Below are 24417 nucleotides of genomic sequence, written 5' to 3'. Positions count from 1 at the left end.
CATATTCATATAAATGATTATACATTGCAAACGAGTTTAAATCCATGTATATTAGGAAACTATGTTTTAGTAATACTCCCTAGGCTTGAAGGTTGGTATGAGGTCAATTAGCATTTGGTACCAATAAATACTTTACTGATTAAAGGGGCATGGACACGACTTGAGCTGAAAAATTTCAAATTTTATTTTTCCATTTCTATTGTTTCCAATGCTTAACTAAAGCATTTCTAATGATCAACCAAAATTTGAATACCAGATGTTGAGTTACAAGCGAGATACAGCACTCGCAATTCTTTGAAATGTAAACAAGGCTCGTGCCATGTTTTTGTTTACATATATATGGCTTAATAGAAAATAGCATGTTGAAAAGAAAATGAGATGTGCCAAACACTAGAAACTATTTAATTGTATTCAGAATCAACTTGTGAATTAAGAAAAATAATCTGCTTTAAACGAACTTTTACTTGCATATTTAACCTATGTAACCAAAAATAAGACACAGACCTTGTTTACATAACAAGAAATTGTGAGCTCTGTATCTCCCATGTACCTTGACAACTGATATTCAAAATTTTGCTAACCATTAGAAAGACCATAGTTAAAGATGGAAAAATGAAATTGGAAAATTTTCGAATCAAATCGTGTCCATGTCACTTTAAAGGGACATGGACACAATTTGAGTTTAAAAAGTCAAATTCTATTTTTCGATTTGTAATGTTTACAATGCTTAACTAAGGTATTCTAATGGTCGGCAAACATTGGAATGTCAGTTGACGAGTTACAAGAGAGAAACAGAGCTCACAATTCTTTGTTATGTAAACAAAGCTCGTATCAAGTTTTTGTTTGTATAGGTTAGAAATACTAGGAAGTTTTGTTTAAAGCAGATTTTTCAATTTACAAGTTAATTCTGAATAAAAAAGTTCTAATTTACATAACAAGGAATGGTGAATACTGTATCGTACTTGTAACCCAACAACAGACATTCAAATGCTAAAAGCGATGATATAGTATGCTTTTTCTTGTAATAAAACACATGTCGACCGGCGACAAGTACATCATCCTTTAGGAAAATCATCGCTGCAGCGATTCGTACCACACCACGATACTCGAATAAATTAAGTTTGGAATACAGAAACGGGTGTTGAACTAACTGGGGTACTTTTTCAAAGATGGCAACTTCCGTCCCTTGTCTTGATATGATACTACTTACAGTGGGGTGTTAAATGAGATATTAGTTACCATGTTTCATGTCGGCATCTTTATCAAAACGACTGTTTTTATTTTCTGCAAATGCGGAAGACAAGCCCCTGTGGTTGCCAGATAATATTTGGCAGCTTTTTTCATCACAATAGGTATCACATACATGTCAAACAACTCACTGAATCATTAATATTTAAACTTGTTAGTACAGTCACAATTAAAAGAAAAATGAAATACAATGAACAATTTCTGTAAAACAGTGTTCCCACTGATTTTCATCCGTGCAGGTATATGCATTCCCCAGAGGCTAAACGTTAAGATTTTAATGTGCCACATACCAGACCCCTATAAAGAAGTGACAACATTATATGGTTGCCATTGTTAAGAGATATGAAGAATTTGTCATTTTGATAAAACAAAGTTATTAGAGATTGTCGGGTTTTATCTGTTGTTGATACTATTAATAGCTGTGCACTGATTTCACCCGTCACGGCTCCCTGTCATTCATGTTTTTGCGAGTTAGGATTTTTTTTTCTGCAATGCATTCTACCTTCATCACCCAATAAAACAACAAAGAAAGACAATTCATCGTTTATACTCATATTATTATGCAATTTTTAAAACTATATGTAAGTACTGAAATATAGCGTTGATCATTTCGTTACTTTAAACTCAAAAGCCAATGCAAGCTTTGGCCTTGAGGACGCTCCATATCTAGTAATGATTACGCAGACAGTTGGTACTAAGAACAGGATCGAACAAGTTTGCAACAAACATATATTCATTGTCTATGATGAAAACAATGTCAACTGCAAACGAAATATAAGAGAAAAGATTCAGTGAGTGTATACATGTATATACATCAAATAAAGTTATGACTAACATAAAATAAATGACTACATTGTTTCTGACTTTCAGAACACCGGTTAAGGACGTATAGTATTATGTCGACTTGTATAAATCTTACTTTAAGGGCACTAAACAAACGAGAGGCGGGAATCTGTTGTCCACCTCTTTATCAAATACATATACCGTTCATACCTATTTATTAACTCTCATATTTGTTTTGCTAATACAATATAAATTTGTTACAATAGTACAATAAATGTTTAGATATCATTTAATAGTTTGTATCTATTTCTTATTTTGATGCAGAAAAAAAACGTTATGGTTTACACTAGCAGACAATTTTAAAAATGCACGTCTACCCATGATCCCATGTCCCTCGTGTATGTGAAACCATTAACAGGTAAAGATACCATTTAGAAACTCTAACAGTGATGCCTATTCATCAGCGTGTATCATCCTGAGCATAAACATAGTGTACAATAAGGTAAATAGACAAAAAGTCACAGGACAAAAAGTCACAATGATTTCTTTTGATCAGGTAGGATAAAAGTCACAGGATAGTCACAAAATGACTTGCAATTATTATATGACTTCACTTACTACTTGTTTTTTCTTCTTCTTTTCTTGAATTGATTCATATTTTACAATAAATCGGAAAAAATTAATACGAATTTGATAATAATTATGAAATTATTGTTATCAAAATTTAAAGTTTGAAATTTTAAGAAATTCTCATAGAAAATATAACATTTTACATAAATATATTCTTAAACTTTACAAAAAGACCCTATATTGTTCAAATTTGCATAAAATACAATATTTTCTAATTTTCTTATCAACTCTTACTTTTTGTCCTATTTTCATAAAATTTGTAATTGCGAATTTTTGTCCATGATCATTTTGTCCTATGATTTCTGTCCTACATTCGTGCAAAAAATCTCCCACTATTCCACCAATAACGAGGGTAGAGAGTGGTGGTAATTGTAAACTGTGTTGGTGTCTGTAGACGACTTGTGTTTCTTCTCTACTCATGTATTTCAACGCTGACCAGTTACAGAGTACTTCGTTTAGATATCAAGCTGTGTGACGGCATTTTATAAAAGCAGTCGGGGGGATTTCTACCAGATTTCCATTCTATATCTTATCGAAGGAAGTAGTTTGCGCAAAGTAAACAAATGTTGCATGCATTTAGATATGATCTGAAACAAATGATTATCTGTGAGTATTTACATTAGAGGAGGAATTATGTGTCTCCTACTCGAGGAGCTTCATGGAAATTATTTTACTCATACATTAAGGTAAGGAAGAAACTACACGTATAGTCATAGAGTAAATATAAAACAAATACCTTTTCAAAAGCTGTAGAATAATTGTGTAAGTACAATAACATGTATAAAAGAAACTGATAATCACCTGCGTTCACAATATGCGAAATTCTTTGAATGGTCAGGAATTGTAACCATACAAACCATTTTCCTTACATTTATTTTTAAAGACCCATTTCATGACCGTACGGTTGTTGAGAAAGTAGGCGTGACAAAATCAAGATGGATGTTACTTACATGTATCTGAAGTAGCCAGGGTCTACCTACATATCCCGGTATGTAAGTGTTAATGGCTATGCACAATGAAATACACGGTTTTTAATCGCTCAAACTATATTTTATATGGTACAACAGGTAGATTAGATAAACATGTATTTAAGTACGAATAAGATCAGAGTATATACACATACACAATATACATGTAGTGAAAAAATATTTACAAAATACAGGATTCAGTGTGTTATGGAGGACAGACTCATATAGATCTTTGAGATAAACATACACAGTCTTTAAAGTGTTTTAACCTTACTGGTTGATATAATGTCATGAAATTTTATACCATTAGGTATTCTTCAGTACATACTGTGTAGGTATTATTTTCTTATATTAAAGAAAGCGCTGCATTCTAATACATTTTAGAATTCATCTGCAATATTTGATTCGTTGCACAAAAAACCACAAAATCTTTCATTATATGGAATACTAATCCATCTGCCAGTGTCTACTGAAAGACCTGGGTTTGTGGTGGGAAATTAAAGAAGAATAGTTCTAAAGTTTGTAGGCAATTATAAATATGTTAAGTCCAAATTATATCTTAAAAGTTCTGTATATTTTACCTTTAGATGAATTAAACATATCGCTCGACCATGTTGAATAAATTGATCCCTAAGTTTTTGTTTGTTAGTGCGTTTGTTAGTATAACAAATATATCGATAAAAATCTACCGACTAAATGCATCGTTTAGAAATAAGAATGAAGATGTGAATAGTTTAATTTGATATAAAATCATTATATTTTTTTATTGATATGACCAAAATAGTTTGAGGATGTTACGGGCGTTCTGTAAATTATGCTTGAAAAGGAATTCTGTTGAACGGTAGGCACGAAAGCTGGTGTTGTTACTACGGGAATTTCTTACTTTTCTAGACCACAAATCGCGAATTGCCGATAACTTGTATCGTATGTTCTTGACGTCATTTTCTCCGAGATACGTTTTGACTGTGACTGATTTACTTCTAATGTTTGAATCTTTAGTTCAGGTATTTATCGACTGGGCGCTTTCCATTGTATATACAAATATTTACGAGGATAATTTCTTCATGGACAAGATTACTTTTTTGTTCGGAATACAAAATTGTATATCATATAAATATATATGTTCGCAATATTGCCAAGGAGGATTAAAAATTCATGGGTAGATTTTGTATATACAAGATTTTGACATCTTGCAGATTTTCGAATATTTGGTATGAACAAAATGCCATTTATAGGAAGTGGACTTTTACAGTTTAAGTGATCAATTCATTTAAAAATGACAAAATAATATAAACAGACCCTTCCTCAAGATAAATTAAAGACTTGACTTTTGACATCATAGATAGTTGCATTTTCAACAAAAAATGGAAAACGGATATATTCATCTCTAGTGATCAGTCATCTCAAAAATTACTTTGATAAACACCATTCCGATTCTACGCACAAGAACTCTGAGGTTGAAATAGAATATATGCTGGAGTTCCTCAATGAGAATATCTCCGTGGTCTTTGGTGATCGGGTCTTCCAACAGTCTGTTGGAATTCCCATGGGTACGAATTATGCTACTTTGTTAGCTGACCTGTTTGAATATTTTCATGAAGCAGGATTTATTAAAAGAACTTCTACATGAGAAGACAAAAACTCTTGCTATGGCCTTCAATTCGACATATAGATATATCGACAACGTTTTATCTATTAACAATAATAATTTTCATTCATTTGTCGATTTATCCAGGTGAACTTAAACTAAAAGACACCACAGAGTCGTCCAATTCTGCTTCATTCTTAGATATTTTATTGAAAATATATCTTAACGGCAAACTAACAACTCAACTGTATGGTAAACGGTATGTTCTCAGCTTCTCCGTCATCAACCTGCCATATTGTATAGCAATATTCCATTATCACCTGCAAATGATGTGTATATGTCTTGATACGTAAGAGCTTGATCTGCGTATGATCAGTTTTTAAATCGAGGTAAGATACTAACAAACAAGTTGAAGGTACGGGTGTTTCAACAGTCTCGTTTAAAATCAGCATTTAACAAAGTATATGGTTGCTGTAATGATCTAGTTTGCCAATACAACCTATCATTGCTGTCTGACTTGTTTCATACCGATTGTTAGGCCGTTCTTGGCACAATGATTTTACTACAGATAACTCCGTTTACGTGAGTAAGATATGGGGCTCACAGCGGATGTGACTAGTGAATGGGGGATGTTTGTTTACTCCTCCTAGGCACATGGTCCCACCTCTGGTATATTCAGGGGTCCGTGTTTGCCCAACTATCTATTTTGCATTACTGATAGGAGTTCTGAGATTGATCCTTGTCGTTATCTTCATTTTTCATGTATTTGATACATATGTAAGTTGCTTTTTGAATTACTACTGTGAAGTCAGGGGATTTTGTGCTGACAAAGATATAGAAAAAGTACATTTGGAATTTTTGAAAGGATTATGCATATTGAAAAGAGTACCCGGAATTGTATTGTATTTTCAGAATTCTGAAGATTACCTTTAAGGATTGTTAGAAAAAGAACGAATTTTGAATATTGGGTTAAACTTTAGGATACAGACAATTGTATTTTGAAATCAATGTATATTCATATGTTAAAAGTTACTGATGTACATTACAATTCGTTAACTAATATCAGGAACTTATTGCAGAACTTAGGACTTGCATATGTTTGGAAAAATCAGTATGTTGAAAAGAAATCATTTTCTAGATGAATCAGTTGTCAGTTGGTTCAGTTATGCAAGAGATGCAATCAATTTTTGAAAGATTGCAAAGTGTAACCTATGCAAGCAGCTACCTGAGAACTTTTATTTTCATTACTACTTAAGAAAATGTATACCTGATATTTGTGCTACAATATTGAGTAGAATGTCTTCACATGAGCTGTTGATAGAAAAGGGTCGACACTCAAACATATTAAGGTCTCAAAGAAAATGTCAGAAATGTGATTTAAACGAATTTGAAGACGAATATCATTGTGTTCTGTCATGTACTTTTTATTCTGATTTACGACACATATACACCAAATGATATAATTTTACTCGACCATCCATGTTTAAACGTATGAATCCTTTTTCGATAAGAAACAGAAAAACATATAATTTAGGAAGGTTTCTGATAAAGGCAATGGGCCTAAGAAACTTATAAAATTTTATGTATTTGTCCATCTTTCATATTTAGTCATATAAGTTACACTCACTAGTATGTTACTTGATTGTTATACAATTGTACTATACCAATGAGATGTCTCTCAATGTTTTAGTAAACTAAACTAATCATGTAAAGGGATTAAGGGGCTTTCTAACGGGAGCACAAGTACAGTTTACCTGTATGTCACTAGGATAATGACAAATTGATCAAGTATAAAAAATCCTAAAATTTCAGTTATCAAATTTTAAAGAAAAAATTATGTACATTACTGATGTTCAAGGTCTTTCTAGCTTATGTGATAAATTAGAAAATGACTTATCTAAATGTTTATTTATGTTTATTCGTTCTACTGTATGCAGATGACACAATGTTTTTCTTACACAAGGGATACTAAAGACCTATTGTAACCCGAATCCCCATGGTTCTTGTTGCAATGGTAATGAAGCTAATGAAAATAACATGTATTTCTATCAAACTATTATACCCACCTTTTCAAAGTCACACTGTTGAACTTGTCATAAAACAAAACTGCCCCTGATGGACATGAAAATATGAAGATAACGAACAGTGACCAATATCACAACTCCTATAATCAATACAAAATTACAAGCAGAGCAAACTCGAACCCCTGGATATTCCAGAGTTGGGATTGAGTGCCTGGGAGGAGTAAGCATCCCTTGTCGACCGGTCACACCCATCATGAGTCCTATATTTCGATCATGTAAACGGAGTAATCCGCAGTCAAAATCCGTGTGTAAAAAACAAGCTAACAATTGATATACATGTAAAACAGTTCCTACACAATTTGACCCAATAACATATTGTATTGGTAATGTAATGTTTAGCTATCTACCCTTAATATGATCTCATAAATTGAATATTGAAAGTTGAAATTTGATTGTTTTATTTACTTGAGAGAAAGGTGAAGATAACGAACACTGATCAATTTCATAACTTGACTTGACAGATAGACCAATTCAAGCCATCCACATGTCTCTGATGTCTAATCTATATATTACACCATGTTATATATGTTAATTTGATTTCGTAAGAACTTCTTAATTGGGAGGTCCCTGGTTTGATATTCTTTCCCGTCCAGCTGAGGACGTTTAATTTAGGTAGTGTCTGTTCCTTCGCCAAGCGCCCAGCAGTGGAAGTGAAAGCCACATATCTGATATAATCTCAAGGAAAAAGTTCCCATAATTATGCGGGTTTTCTTGGCGATTTCTGAGATCCTGTTTGAAGATTATTACCCGACAAGTCGGCATAAAGATCTGAAAAGTCAACATAAAGATCTGAGAAGTTAACACAACAAAAACAATCAAATGGCCGACAGAAATATGCCACCGTAGATACCCGATTAAACAAACACCTATGAAATATTCCAACAGCCTGTATACGTACGAATTAGATTCACATTAAAACCAATGATAATGACATTTTGCAACTTATTGAACTATTTTGCACTTTTGGCCATTGACTTCACATTCTTTAGAATAGTGTATAGTGTTTGATTTATAATGAGCATGACAGAAGTTTTGAGTATGACCAATTTTATGAAAACAAATTAAAGATGCAACAACGATTTCTTCATACCATAATGTTTTTCTGAAAATAAATCAAAATTTGAAAATGACTCATGCACGTCATTCTAATTTTTTTTTTTTTTTTTACAGCTAATTCAATTCCATCTCCAAAAATGATGATGTTTCTCAGAATCCAATTTCTGCTCTGCATGGGGTATATTCTACTGTCATATTGTCAAGGTAAGAGAACGGTGTACTAATATTTCATTTAGATATTCTAAAATGGATATTGAAAGAGTGTTATAGATTGACCAAGATGGCTTGCGGGATTAAGAATCAAAAACAAAATTTCAAACGTTTTCATTTCAAAATTAAGGATTATCTCCCTCATGCATAGCTCTTATCCTTGGACGAATTTGGCTCCACTTTTTTGGCACGCTGCTTTTGGCTATATTTAGCTCTAAAACTTCATAGTTATTTCGGATTTCAAACATTTCGGTTGAGCATCACTGAAGAGACATTATTTGTCGAAATGCGCATCTGGTGCATCAAAATTGGTACCGTATAAGTTTTACATTGTAGACATATTGTACATAATCATTATCCACTGCTGGCTCAGGTATTCGTTACTAGCAATGCATGCTCACATTTGGTCCGGTTTACGTGGAACACCAGGTACCATGAGTCATTACACCAGGACCTACATGTATAATAAATACATATTAAGTTACACACACACATTAATACAAGTCATTACTCACATTGTCCACTATACTACTTACCATACTAGTTACGGGGAACTATTACACGTAGCAGCGCTGCATTACTTAAACCTGTACTAAATGCTTACTTCACGAATTACACACTTAGGTCACTTGAAAATACTTAGTTTACTTGAAACTAAACTGCATTGACAATAACTTACACACTTTAGAATCATTATGAATTACATCATATTATGATACCAAGAATACGAGAGTCATATGAATACATTCTACTTACTCATATTTACTAAATAAATACACACTATACAAACGAAAAAAAGTTCTGAAACAAAATTATCAAAACACTTTAAAAGAACAGTCATCGCAGGACCGTAAAATTAACAAAACAGAAAGAAAATGTTAAAGTAAAATGTTTTACTCACCTCAGAAGTCGTGTTTGTAACTTCTAACAAAGAAATTATAACTTAAACTTAAGAGTTTGACAAAAAAGAATTTCCAGGAACCCGTGCTACTATGTTGCGTGCAACACGGTCCGAAGAGAGTGGAATCCTGAACTCAGGTGAATAAATGCAGGGGTACTCTGAAGGGTGTTTGACTAGAGGGGTCCTCTACAGGATAACTGAAAACATACTATACAAAAATGTAACACCGTGGATATGACAAAGAGACCAAACGATACATTATTCAAAAACACAAATGCATTCGTTAAATCGAACAAATAAGAATGAGGTATTCTAATTTCAAAACAATGAAATAGTGTACAATAGTTCGCAAGTTATGCCCTTTTTGTTGAATCCTATGATAAAAACAATTACTTCTATTTTCAGAGCTCACGCTTACTCCGACACTCATGTTTATTCCTCGTGGACGGACAGCCTTCTTCAACTGTATGCTTCACCAGGCTGCACACATTGGGACAGAGATTGGGTCGAAGCACGTGGTGTGGTGTAAAGATCATAAAGAAATAGCACAATACCATTGTATGTGGATTAGTACAGGAGATTTCTTAATCGATTTTATCATGAGCCTATGTTTCTGCAAAACTGCATATCTTTAAAATCAAAAGATGTAAGGTATGGTATTCACATGATGGGGATTATGCTATTAAATCAATCAGTTTCATTTTTCAAAAATCTTCTTTTCATGTATCAGGCATTAAGTGCGACAGTGGTACTTCGTGGAATTACACAATTAACCATGCAGGTGCATCAGATGATGGAATCTATCAATGCAGTCTATCTAGATGTTCATCAACTGAGTCATCTAATGCAGGACTTTTACACGTAATTGAAACAGGTTAGTTTCGATGATTGATTCATGTCACATCCAAGAAGGGAAAATTCTCATATACATGTACTGAAATGACGTGTTTATTTCGAAGGTACACTACATCTGGGAAGTACGATTTCACCTACCAAACCACCAAATGCAGGTAGTTTGGTTCATTTTCCACACTCCCTGTATAATGCTTTCTTAAAATACATTTGTAAGGCACTATATGAGTATTTGAGACTGATGGTGACATCTAGTCTCTTTTGTTACATTTTGATCTCATGCAATATTAGGCATATTGTATAATATTTAAAACAGTAAAATTCATTGCAGTGCAGAGTATAGTAAGGTAATGCCAAGGAATAGTTTTAGTAATGTATACCAGGATACTCAGATTTACCTGAAATTTGTGACATTAAACATGCTGCTTTCTCACTGTATTTGATTGCTTACTAAGCTCGTATATTCTTTAGAACTGTAAATTAAATAAGAACACAACGTATTTCATAATGAATGTAGAATTAAAAAAAAACATTTATCTATGATTTACGATATAATAGACCCCCTACATATTACCTCTACTTAACAAGTGTAAGACCTACATACATATTTTAAAAAGAACATCAACTTGACTAAGAATAAAATGAACTGAACATCTCCTTATCCCGACAATATGAATGTAAGAAAATTTAGTCTTCAGTTTTTAGTATAATCTATCAATATGCTCACCTTTGAAGTGGTTTGCACCATATTTTATCGTGGTTGCTGCCATATACATCCGTGTTCCCATTTAAACGGTGATGACCTGACGACAATTGCATCGCTCATCTCGAACTTAGATTTATTCATTTGTGATAACAGTGTGTTCTTGACGGCATCCCCCTCAGATTCCAAAATGGTCGAATTTTCATATTTCATTTTAATATTTTGTCATCGAAAACCCGTTTTGAATGAAATTTTTGCCGAAATTGACCATTTGTCCGGAAATATATAGTGTCTTCTTGATTTTAGAATTTAGTCTGCTATTAATACATCCGATTATGTTAAAGTTTCCTATCATTGAAAGATATCGGTCCCACGAAGAAGAAATAAATACTCAGATGTATTACATATCATTTGTCAAATATCCAGCAAATGTTGGGTCGAATCCATTAAAAATTGAAATACTCCGGATCATATCAAAATTGTAATTCGATAACCTCTCAACTATCAGTTATGGTATCGAACGGCTTGCAGAGGAAAATTTAATACCTAGTCTCAGAATTTGTTCTGTTGTGACTTGGAAACAAACACAGGCCTCCTATAAATATAGTTAGCGATTTACCGACAGAGTAAATAGAAACTTGGACGCTGAAAATGGCGCTTATCTTTGCCTCCCTGGTTTCATTCTTTTCTAAATTTGTCGTTTTTAGCATGCATGACGTGCAGAAATTGTATAGGAAATGCTGAAAATTTCATCTTTAGGATGACAAAAGACATCAGCTTCATCACAGGATTAATTTATGAGTAATAATGTATCAACAATTAGTGGTCGTTATAATGCTTAAATAGTATCTAAGAGTTGTCGCACCAGGGCATCAATTAGAAGCATTTATATTCAATCTATGCTATCAATTGTGACGATTTCACATCAATTTATATTTTACATTCGTAGTTCTTTAAAATATTAGTCTAAGTTTGAATTAGATTCCCCGGAATTGGACAACTATAGGTGATGGAATTGCATAAAACTTAATGATGTATGAGTTATCCTTCAATAAAAGGTTTGATATATTTATAGAGAGTTCATCAATCACTGAACCTATCATCGTCCACACCAACGAACCGTCGACATTGAGGGAGGTTGCTAGTAAGGACGTCTTTGTACTGTTTTCTTTAATTGTCAATGCGCTTCAACTTCGCATGGGACTTATCAGATTTGCTATTCTAAATCTTGTCACAGATTGACTCTTATCAAAAATGAAACTTTATATTTTGTGATTTTATTTCATGCATTCCAATATGCACCCCCTCTCTGATTGGAATTTACACTTAATGCATCAATGCGGCGAAGTTTGTTGTTGTCATGCGATTAAGAGGTTTTTTTTATATGAATGACTATTCTTTCGCTTTATTCCCCCTTGCAATGGAGTTGATTATGTTTGATTATTTTACATCCCATCACGAATGTTTGACTCATATTGATACGTCACCAGCTGTAGGTGAAGTACCACAAATCTAGACCTATGTTTGGCACTCAGGGCCGTAGCAGTGATGGTTCTTTATCGTGCCAGCGATTGCCGTGACACTTGACCTCCGTTTTAAGGTCATATCCGAAAGACCCGTGATTTTCATTTCAAAATGTTGAGCGTTTGGTGAAGGAGCAATCACTACCTATCTTAACGTTTTAGCAATGGAGTTGAATGGTACATTTATGTTTGAGCAGAACTAGTGCATACTATATATCATATTTAATGTTGTGTTAGTGACTCTGCTTATTTATGAGAAAATGCCTCGGAGTCTTTGTCAAATTGGCAGTGAAATTGAAAACTATGGGATTTTTAATTTTTTTTTTATATCTTTGAATACTATAGTAACAATTTCAAATGTTCAGATCTTCAATTTCATTTTTCATTGATGGATTATTAGAAATACAAAGTATCACATTGCAGATATAGCGCGCATATAAACACCAAAAGCTCATAAGGATCATCTCAATGATTAATGCGTTTGTTTTTATCAAAGATTTGGTATATTTACAGATAATTCGTTTGTCACAGAATCTATGATCACCAGTAAATCATCAAGATCAACAAACTCTGCAGGTTAGGATATATCACTTCAGATTCTTAAGATGAATACATGTCTCCTCTCTACGGCACATTCAAGGTTGAATACGGAATATTTTTTTCAATACAACAGTAATGATATGATGTACTAGCATTTTGAAAAAAAAATCCAACATACATAATATTTTCTGATTGGAAATTACAACTAATTTCGGCAGAGAACTTTTAATCTGTATTATGAAAAGGTGAAGATAACAAACAGTGATCAATCTCATAACTCCTTTAAGGAATATAAAACTAAGAGTTGGGAAAACACGGATCCCTGGACATACCAGAGGTGGGATGAGGTACCTAGGAGCAGTAAGCATCCCCTGTCGACCGGTCACTCCAGCCATGAGCCCTATATCTCGATGAAGTAAACAGAGTAATCCGTAGTCAAAAACAGTGTGTAAAAACGGCTTAACAATTGGTACGAAGCACGTCAGACAGCATTTGGTCTAATATTGAAAGATATGAGCGAATCGCCCTCGTTCGTTTCCATTTCACATAATGATATGCATTATTGGCAAACTAGATCGTTATAACGATCATAGAATTTGCGAAATACTAAATTTAAACGAGACTGTTGAAACCCCTGTAGTAGCAACTTATTTGTCAGTAGCCTGACTCGATTTAAGAATTGAGCATACGCAGAATAGCTCTTATGTATCGAATAAGGTGAGAAAGAAGCACCTTATGCAGTTCATCATGAAATATTGCAATATAAGTATGGGAAGTTGACGATAGAGAAATCATCCCGTTTGTGATCAAGTTGAGTTGTTAGGTTGCCGTTAACATCTATCTTCAATATAATATGTAAGTATGAAGGAGATTTGAATTTCTAATAGTTTTGTCTTCATAAATTGAAATAATAGCCATTTTTGCAGGAATACGTTGCAATTTTGAAGGATGGGCGAATGAACTTCGATAAATATATTATGTCTGTTTTAACGACTGAGAATTTTGACAAAGATTGTACAATGCGAATATAAAATATAAATTTCATTTTGAAAAATACGGATGTATATTTAATTGCTATTATAAAATTTAGAAATTCATTTCAAAATTAAGGATTATCTCCCTCACGCATAGCCCTTATCCTTAGACGAATTTGACTCCACTTTTTGGCACACTCTTTTCCCTATAATAGCTCTAAAACTTCATTGTTATTTCGGATTTCAAACATTTCGGTTGAGCATCATTGAAGAAACATTACTTGTCGAAGCACGCATCTGGTACATCTAAATTGGTACCGTATAAGTTTTACATGACGGTATGAACTGCAACACTTCACGCCGACATAACATTTATGAATTGCATGCCAGGGTGAGGCGTTACATTTTATCTATTTCTTTTCAAGTGTAATATAGGATAGGGCTTATTAGAAAGAGTGACTTTGTCCGTTAATATTCAAACTACTAAACAATATGATACTACATACTATTATTAAAACAGTTTACAAAATGGAATTCTTCAGTGGTTCCCAAGTTATATCTCTATCAAACGTCTGATATATTTACAGAGACTGCCTTGTTATACACCACTGAACGATCAACTTCAAGAAAACTCGCTGGTAAGGAAAATCATTCTCATTTTCATTCATTTCTACTTTTAGTCCAATTGGTCAGCATAGCACATTTAAGAGTGAATTTATTGTTTTGATTGGATGGAGTACAAATCATTTCTGTAATGTCATTACAATGTTATATAAGTTTCTTATTTTGTTTTACTAAAAACTGATTAATGTTGGTGGATTTAATGTTAATTTCAGAAAAGGGATGTTTTAGAGTACACATATGTGCTCTGTGAAGATGTACAATGCAAATTGCTATTTATTTAGCTCTATGGAACCCCATTAAGAATATTTTTGCTGGGAAATCAGTACTTCTATTATGAATAAAACAGTTACATGCATCATTAATTCACTAACAATACATACAATACACATAGTACAACATTAGTATAAAATAGTTTCATGGGGGTAAAATGTAACTGATCAAAGTGATGTCTTATTTACCAGGGACAACGACTCGAAATTGTGACCATCACGAACAGGAGAAAGAGCAAAGCAGTGATTGCATACCAAATATAAAAAACATAAAATTGTCCGTACGTATGTATATCGGTATCAAGTGTTTCATTGATATAATTTATATACAGATTATTTTAATATCTATATATGTCATTTATCATTAAAAGAAAGCAAAGCTTGTCAATCTTATTTTCAATTTCTCACCAGGTTACATCGCTTGCTGAAGGAAACATATCAAAGTCAGAAGTAAAACAGAAACTTGATAGCACTCTAAACGCATTGCAAGCATTTTCTCAAACCAATGAACATACTCCTGCAGATCTGGATAGCTCTCTAGACGTGTTGGACAAAATCATAGATTTCTCGAAAACGTCAAATGTTGCAGTTCCAGAGATGGTATTTTTACAGTAAATGTTTGTTATTGATGAATTATAAAATTATTTTAAAACATAGTATATTACCATGTTAATTGGATATTTTTATTAATCAGGTGGTTGTCACGACAATTGATAACTTACTGGCTGAAAATCACACGACTGCATGGCAGGATACGGCTACAGAACCAGTAATAGTGATTCCTAAATCAAATTCACCATGTATATAAGTTCAATGAAAATGTTTTGAAATCATCTTTCAACTTTTCCATATGTATAGTAAAGTATATATGTATGGTTTTCATATATATATATAGTAAAGAAAAATCCGATCGACAAAAATAGCTCAACCGGTGTTATTTTTAATCTTTAAAAGTTCTGATAATATTGCTTAGTTACGCATGTTTTTTGGTGTTCTGATTTTTCTCTATCATACTGTTGCTTTTGTATATATTCGCTTACATTTTGGATTTAATATACATGTATATATATATATATATATATATATATATATATATATATATATATATTCATATATATAATTTTGACATTGTGAAATTAAGCAGATGACTGCCAGAGTCAGTAAAATATTGAAGACTGTTGACAAATTTGGCATGCACGTGTTAGAAAATGTCAAGCAGAACGAAAGTATCAGGTTTTCATCCACAAAAAATATAGGTACGAACCGCAACTTTTTAAAATGTTTTTTTCATGAAATATATGTCTTTGGAAGTTAGAATTGGTGGTAAGGGAGAAATGGATAACACCAATCAATCAACCTTTTCTTTATCTAATTTTGGTTTTGGAATGAATTTACACTTCCAATCATATAATATGCTTCTATGAATATGAAATTAGATTTCTTGCACAACATTAAACATTGTTATCAATCAAAAATTCTAACTGAATTATACGGAACAATTTATTTCAGTTCTTACAGTTGCAAATATACCTGCTGACCAGGATGTCAATTTCCCGGAAAACAAAGGCATCCTAAGATCATCATTAAATTTACCACCACAACTACGCCATTCAACTGAAAGTACGATCATAGGTTTATTTATTTTTATCAATATTGAAAATGCTTTCATTGTAATGAATTAATACATGTGATACTCTGTCAAGATTAAATTGATATCTGAATTAAATTTTAAGGAATGTTTTTAATTCGTCATTTCTTATATCATCTATGGATTACTCCGTTTACCTGATCACAATATAGGATTCTCAGCGGGTGTGACCAGTCAACAGGGGATGCTTGCTCATTCTAGGCACCTAATCCCACCTCTGGCATATCCAGGGGTCAGTGTTTGCCCTACTCTTAATTTTGTATTCTTTATAAGATTTATGAGATTGATCTGATCGTTCTTTCAACTTTTTCATTACTAGGCATATACTATTTGGCAGTAAAGTACAAAACAATCGGAGGCATACTCAATGATAAGACAAGGTATGCCATGATACTTATCGAATGCCTTAAAAGTATTACTTTTATATTATATGGAATGTATTTAATTACAGTTTGGTTACTATTTGAAATGTTGTTCTCTTATCAGACAGAAGGGCAGTTTAAAAGAAACGGTGGGGTCTGACATTCTATCATTAACACTAAAGAATTTCCTACCGAAAGGGACATTAAGACCACCTTTGAAATTGACGTTTTCAAAAGAAGTAAGTCATATTGATCGGATTTATATTGGATTGTCTTACATAAGTGATGATTTCCAAGTCTATTTGAATGATGAATGTTCCGTGTGTACCTTCACTTTGCAGAATCCGGGTCCTTCTATCATCCAATGTGTATTTTGGGACTTTAATCACAAGTTAGTATAAAATGTATATCTAAAGCCATCTATGAAAAGGTAAAGATAACGAACAGTGATCAATATCCTAATTCCTATAAGCAATATAAAATAGATAGTTGGGTAAACACGGACCCCTGGATATACCAGAGGTGGGATCAGGTGTCTAGGAGGAGTAAGCATACCCTGTCGACCCGTCGTGAGATCTATATCTTGAATAGGTAAACGGAGTTATCTGTAGTCAAAATCAATGTTCTATGAACGGCCTATGAATCCGTATTAAAAACGTCAGACAGCATTTGATCCGATGATAGGTTGCTTTGGCAAAGTACATGTAGATCGTTATAATGATCATATAATTTGCGAAAAGCTTACTTTAAATGAGACTATTGAAACCTCTTCAACATCAACTTATTTGCTAGTAGCCTGTCTCGATTTGAAAACTGATCATACGGAGAACAATCTCTTGTGTATCGAATCAGTTGAGATATATACACACCATATGCAGGTGATAATAGAATATTGCTACATAGATATGGATAGTTGACGACGGAGAAGCTGAAATCATCTTGTTTGTCGTAAAGTTGAGTTGTTAGTTTCCCGTTAATATCTATTTTCAAAAATATATCTAAGTATGAAGTAAACGTGTGTGAAATCTAACAATATATAATATTGTATCCAAAGTTATAAACATCGACCATTTTCGAATTTAAGAATTGCATTTAACGGTTTTCTAGCTTTGGGGGAGTCATTTTGCTTAACCTACCTTCTATTCCAGTAATGGAACTGGTGGGTGGTCAACAGCTGGATGTAAAACAGAAGCAACACACGATCTGTACACACAATGTACATGTAACCATTTAACAAACTTTGCAATATTATTGCGGCCGTACTCAAAGGTATCGTCTTCGAATAATATATCATAATTGCAGTTAAAATCATAAGAATGTACCCTAAAGCCTTCTTTATTTTTACGACGTTTTCCTCTTTAGTCTTACACGATATGACTTTGAGATCTGAATAACTATAGTTTTATATTATAAAAAAAAAACATTTTTAATCTATTTCAAAACGGAGTAATTACATAAATACTTCGTTACTAGCTTGAAAATACGGATGTATATTTAATTGCTGTTATAAAATTTAGAAATTCATTTCAAAATTAAGGATTATCTCCCTCATGCATAGCTCTTATCCTTGGACGAATTTGGCTCCACTTTTTTGGCACGCTGTTTTTGGCTATTTTTAGCTCTAAAACGTCATAGTTATTTCGGATTTCAAACATTTCGGTTGAGCATCACTGAAGAGACATTATTTGTCGAAATGCGCATCTGGTGCATCAAAATTGGTACCGTATAAGTTTTACATACACACAGTAAAATGTATGTTTACCATCAAATAGTGTCAAGTTGACAAATATGTTACTTTATTCAGCAAGGCATTTTGATTGGCTATGCATATGGATTTTATATCCAAAAGTATGACCGAATCAAGTAAGAGAAAACAAATCTGGTCATTTTCAGCTGGTTGTTGTTGTACATTCCATATGAAGGAATAAAAAAGAATATTGATTGCGTATTGTTTAACGCCCCTTTCGGGAACCTTTAAGTCATATCGAAACATCACCATGGACGCCGGAGACAGAATAGCATTGGGTGAATTTCTCATACCTGCATGATTAGAAACTAAGATTGCATGTTGCATAACAATTAATAGGCTAGGCTTGATAAATCACAAAATTCACTAATGACTACAAATTGACTGATCATAATTTAAATCATTAAATCAGACTTGCTAGTCACATGACACAGAGTAGCTTAGTCAAGAAACATGTACAACTGCTAAAACACCGAATATAGCAAAACTATGGTGCACAATTCTATGCGAATTAGAAAGCAAAGATCATTCATATTTCCCAAGTTTCAGTAATGCGTTGGACCGTATGTGTTGTTTTCAAAATGGGCAAAATTTACACCGCTATTATGAGTTTAATGGAATCCTCAAACATTTAGAAATATGCTATGATTCAAATTCTTTTAATGAATAATTTTGTGGTGAAGAAATCTATGAGTTTGAAAAAAACAACTTTAACTACCTTAAGAATATTTTGACAAGTTCAAATATCTTTATTTGCAAAAATAGCCCTTCTCATAATGACATCCCCTGTCGACCTGTCGCATCTTCATCATGTCAGAATCAGTGTGTAAAGAACGATCTAACATTGGTATAAAACATGTGAGACAGCACAAGACCCAATTATATGCTGTACTGGCAAACTACAGCGTTATAAAGACCATAACATTTGCAATATCTTGAGTTTTGAATATACTTATAAAGTTGTAAAAATCTTATATTGGATTACCCCCGACTCATTTTATTTCACCTGAATTGCAGATTTCATAAAAAGAAACAAATTTACATTCATTTTGTATGGATTTAAAAAAATATATCTTACATTCAATTAATTTCTTATTTTTCTAAATACCTTTTCTTGATATCTTTGATAGGTAGATGACGAGGAGGAAGCCTTGAGCTGGATATCCTTGATAGGTTGTTCTATATCAGTTTTCCTCTCTATAATAACGGCTCTTGTGTACATTGTCTTTTGGAAGTAAGTATTATTCAAATCAAATGTACATATTTCATTTTTGACATTTTTCTCCCATAATTCAGGTTTGAAAATCATATACTTTTTCTGATGTAAATGCTGATTTCCTCCACATATAGATCTGTTACTTCTGAGACCAGCAGGGTGATTGATAAGATCACGGTGTTCCTTTGTCTTAGTATCGCCATGGCCTATGCGTTGTTTCTAGCAGGAGTTGATAAGACCCAATACAAGGTTAGAGTGCAAAGCAGGGAAAAAGAAAATACAAATGCTTTAACAGGTGTTGTATATAAATATGATTGGTGTTTGGTTTATTTATATTAATATGTATAGATTTAAGAAGATAAAGTCAAAGAAACAAAATATGTCCCTCGAAATTTTTTGGATTCGTTGAACAGTTTCATTGTCTTTCTAAGAATTTTCCTAATACGTTAACAAACATTTAAATCAAGCATAGAATTACCTGAACATTTTTATTGGACGATATTCTGATGATTTTACAGGTCGGGTGTACGGTCATTGCAGCACTTTTACAGTGTTTGTTTCTCTTGATTTTCTTCCTGATGTTGGCTATGGGATGGTATTATTTTGCCAGTTTATCATTGTTAAAGATCTCTTTCTCCAAAGCTTCAAAATTGAAAAGTAGAGCCAATCTTATGAGCAAAATCACCTGGGGAATAGTAACACGTGAGTACCAATTCAAAAATTTAATTAGAAGTAAAATGATATGCAAAAATGATTTGTCTTTGAAATAATTTGAATAACGTTAAATAATTTAGTGAAGATTTTGAAATACTCGTGTCATATTATCAAAGAAACACATTTCAAATACTACTTAATATTTCATGAGATTAAAACATACAAGCAATGGAAAAAATTAAGCATTGAAGTGAAGCTGTTATCTGTGTATGATATTTATTTCCAGTCATGCCTATCTTTATTACTGCCGTCACTTTCGGGTCCGTTTATTCCTCCGGGAAAAGCTATCACTCAGAAACAAGGTAAACCGTAGATTTGTTTTGTAAATACGTCTCAATAAAAAACATGTTCATATCGTGATGCAGTGATTATTATACAAATAAAAACTTTTCAATATGAGTCCACTGTTATCATATAGTTGCTGGTTGTCCTTTGAAAGCGGAGCATTATATGGTTTTATCGCACCTGTTGCTCTTATCGTTTTGGTAAGCATCTTTGGAGATTTTCACTTTTCTTTATTTTTTTCTCTCAATTGAATTCAAAGCTACAGTATAGATTACGTGAATGTGTGTCAAATGTAATTTTATGTTTCGTGGTAAGCTCACACATAACTTTTTAAATTTTGAGAAAAATACCCTATATCAAATTAATCAATAATACGTTTATGTTTTAATACAGGTCAATATCGTAATTGTTATCAGTTTATCTGTGACGTTATGCTCATCTACAATCGTGTCCAAGGGTGCAAAGAAACGGGCGTCGTAAGTCCTGATCAATTTTAGAATAATCAAAAATGTTTTCTGAGAATATATTTTATCATATCTGATGGTTTCACTTCTGTGCACACGAGATTCACCTTGTTGTTTATAGAAATAATTAGGTTTTTAAAACATATAAAGGATTTCACGTCGGTTATTTGCTCAATATGTAACATTATACGTGTACCTGTATTTGACATGATTTCAGAGCGGGTATAAAATCAATCAGTATCCTGTTACCTGTGCTTGGAGTTACCTGGGTCTTTGGACTTTTGTCAATCAATGATGACACTATCGTTTTACAATATATATTCTCCATTTTGAACTCCTTCCAGGTACAGTTTTGAATTTTTAATTTTATTTTTAATTTCATATTGATGTAAATTAATCACAGAAACACCATAACATTAACTTTTGCGATTTCTTTCAGGGGCTTTTCATTTTTACCGCCAAGTGTATTCTCAACAAAAAGGTAAGAACAATACCAAACGAATACCAATAAATACAAAAAGCTTTCGAGCATGTACTTTTGAATTTTTGCAATATTTACCACGTCACGTTGTCACAATGACGTTTATTTGTTATATTTCATAATAACATTTGCAGATATATTTATTTTCATATTACTAAGTAACGATATACGCAATATACACAAAATTTATGCGCATAGGGTTTGTTTGGTTTTTCACAATATGACGTTAGTTGAGAGAGAATTTATAATATGTATTTGAAGAACGAAAACGACTTTGATTTATAAAGTAAAAATTGGAGAAACAATAACAATGTACTACAGTAAACTGACAAAGATACACCTGACTTTAATACACCCGTCTTCCTCGTGGTGATATACATATATGTGGTATAAAAGAAGGAGATAAATTATGCCAATTAGATCGTCGCATTATTCGTTTTCCTAACCAGGTCTAATGCCATTCATTGGGGAGGTTACGCTGAAAAGTTTTCCTCAAAATCGCTTTCAACCTGGGCGGATGTTTCTAAAAGGAAATGTCCAATTATTAGATAATACACTCAGCTACATAGAGTTATTTATTTTATCAGTTACTATGATTTCAATATCATCATTTTAAATGAAATATGAGCATTTTCGTCCATCACATAATACATATATGTGCTTCATTTTCGTTATTCTCTCAAAGCGTTTATTTTTCAAAATGATTGACGCATTTCAGTGATATAATCTGGTTCGTAATAGGTTAGAAAAGCTTTCATGAAGACAATAAGCAATAAGGAGATTGAAAGTTCTAGGAGTAAACCTCACAAATCGCACAGTAACACCACTCACGTCACTAATGTGGATAAATCCAGGGTAAGTTTTCTATTCTTACATTCATATATCTAATAATTGTTTTACAGCGAGAAAGTAGAATCCGTCGCAATATTCATCACTAGGAACTAGTGAGGGTCGTAAATAATTGAAATATCGGGAGATATACTTATAATTCACTGCCACTTGTAAAAACGTGATTGGTTCATTTGAAGTTATCAACATTCTTTATATCGTTGACATTAAAGTCCCGCCATATGACGTCATAAGAATGAGGTTTCAATGGGTTTCACTCTTCTATTTCGAGTTTGTTGCTATTCCAATATTGCTCCGCATCATACAGAATGCAATTTATTATCATTCGTTAAATCACATTACATGCGTCTTAGAATCTAAATAATAAGAAATGAAAGGAACGGCTACTAATTTTATACATATACAATGCAATACAATACAATGCATATACATATATAGTAAGTTGGTACAATTGATGATTTAAGACCTGTTTCACTATCTATAAAATGTAAGCTGGTCCAGCACAATTCATATTGTTTGAAATAAATAATTTTTCTACATTACTTTCATTCCTTAAAGCAATTAAAGTCATTATTTGAATTTTATCTATCACAAGCTTTAAATACACCTATTTTGAATGTATTTTATCATCTTTCAAATTCCCTCTCGCGTACCTATGCATAATTTATATTCTTACCATTGAAAACCATGTTTAGATCTCCAATTGAATCAAAAGAAATTTCTCTCTTAAAAGAGTCTTGCATTACAATTGTAACTGACGCTGCGGTTAAATTTCATTCCATTAATTTATCCAGATCCAGTTTAGAGGAGTAGAAGCTGAGCATAATACCATAAACAAGGACCTGATTATGGTATGAAGTGCATCGTACTTTACAACAGCTGTTGCTTTTCTTCATTATTTTCAAACCTTAAAATAAAATGCTACACAGAAACTTTGTTACATTTTATCTGAGTTGCATTGTCAAATCTTGTTTACTTTTATGTTTTGCTTTTAGGGAATCTCATTCAAGCCAATTGAAAGTTCAGCTATTTGAAAGGATTTGGTGCATAAAGAGAACATTCTGTGAAACGTATACACATCGGTGCCATGGTATACTCGTTTAAGTACTAAATTTACTTCAGTGCATTGTATGCTGTCGAATGAAATGTAATTTACTCATTAAATAAAACAAAAGGTATTTTATCAAATTTGAATGTCTGTATTGAAGTACATGTAATCATCAAAAAATAAATTTCAGTTTTGTAAATGCACGAGGGTGGGAACCGCGACGCTTCAACATGTCGCATGGAAATTATATCGGTGTGAAGCGTCGCAGTTCATACCCTCATATTTTCAAAATTCAGTTTTTATATCAACATTCTACTTTCATTTTTGTCGGATTTCCCAGCCATTAAAATAGACATACTATATTCTTGAAGATTTATAAGTGCATTGTTCCCACCTGCACCGCATTCATGAGGAAATGACTATCATTACATTTTATAGAAATCTATTGGATTACAAAAAATTGAATACCAATTTGAAAGTTATTGTAAATATCAAAGGAAACTGTCTGCTGTGTTTCCACTATAAGTAGTATCATCAGCATGATTTAATGTATCGATCTATGGCAAATTCAGTCAGCATTTATGTCTCTGTAGAGGCGATGAAACATATTTATTGTGTACATTACTACGAAAAGTGAAAATAACGAACAG

General features: G+C 32.7%; 1 protein-coding gene and 1 long non-coding RNA gene across 5 annotated transcripts; one reads left to right on the top strand and one right to left on the bottom strand.

Moving 5' to 3' along the window:
* Nucleotides 1-1779: 1779 nt before the first annotated feature.
* Nucleotides 1780-20532, bottom strand: LOC125673149 (uncharacterized). Of its 3 annotated transcripts, none has more exons than XR_008802004.1 (5): nt 20405-20532; nt 20024-20145; nt 19819-19907; nt 3612-9491; nt 1780-2009 (listed from the first exon to the last, which is right to left on the bottom strand). It is a non-coding gene; the product is annotated as an uncharacterized LOC125673149 (long non-coding RNA). The 3 variants fall into 3 exon arrangements; XR_008802002.1 differs by lacking the exon at nt 20405-20532 and having other exon boundaries at nt 3612-9021; nt 9469-9491; nt 20024-20163; XR_008802003.1 differs by lacking the exon at nt 20405-20532 and having other exon boundaries at nt 20024-20163.
* Nucleotides 3602-23908, top strand: LOC125673132 (adhesion G protein-coupled receptor L3-like). Of its 2 annotated transcripts, none has more exons than XM_056160651.1 (28): nt 3602-3649; nt 8472-8561; nt 9874-10026; nt 10199-10342; nt 10428-10478; nt 12099-12167; nt 13060-13122; nt 14648-14698; nt 15146-15234; nt 15365-15553; nt 15648-15722; nt 16098-16209; nt 16463-16573; nt 16921-16981; nt 17088-17202; nt 17305-17354; nt 18112-18232; nt 19841-19944; nt 20061-20175; nt 20445-20628; nt 20867-20942; nt 21059-21125; nt 21319-21401; nt 21607-21733; nt 21829-21870; nt 22612-22725; nt 23514-23570; nt 23715-23908. In XM_056160651.1, exons 2-28 carry the CDS (start codon nt 8495-8497, stop codon nt 23751-23753), a joined length of 2529 nt encoding a protein of 842 aa, XP_056016626.1. In that variant the 5' UTR covers nt 3602-3649; nt 8472-8494; the 3' UTR covers nt 23754-23908. The 2 variants fall into 2 exon arrangements, with proteins under 2 accessions (XP_056016626.1, XP_048765460.2); XM_048909503.2 differs by having other exon boundaries at nt 16095-16209.
* The last annotated feature ends 509 nt before the right edge of the window (nt 23909-24417 follow it).

Source organism: Ostrea edulis, chromosome 3 (assembly GCF_947568905.1).
Source record: "Ostrea edulis chromosome 3, xbOstEdul1.1, whole genome shotgun sequence".
In the NCBI taxonomy this organism is placed as follows: domain Eukaryota; kingdom Metazoa; phylum Mollusca; class Bivalvia; order Ostreida; family Ostreidae; genus Ostrea; species Ostrea edulis.
The sequence above is the reverse complement of the archived record's forward strand: the minus strand, read 5'-3'. Positions and strand labels throughout refer to the sequence as shown.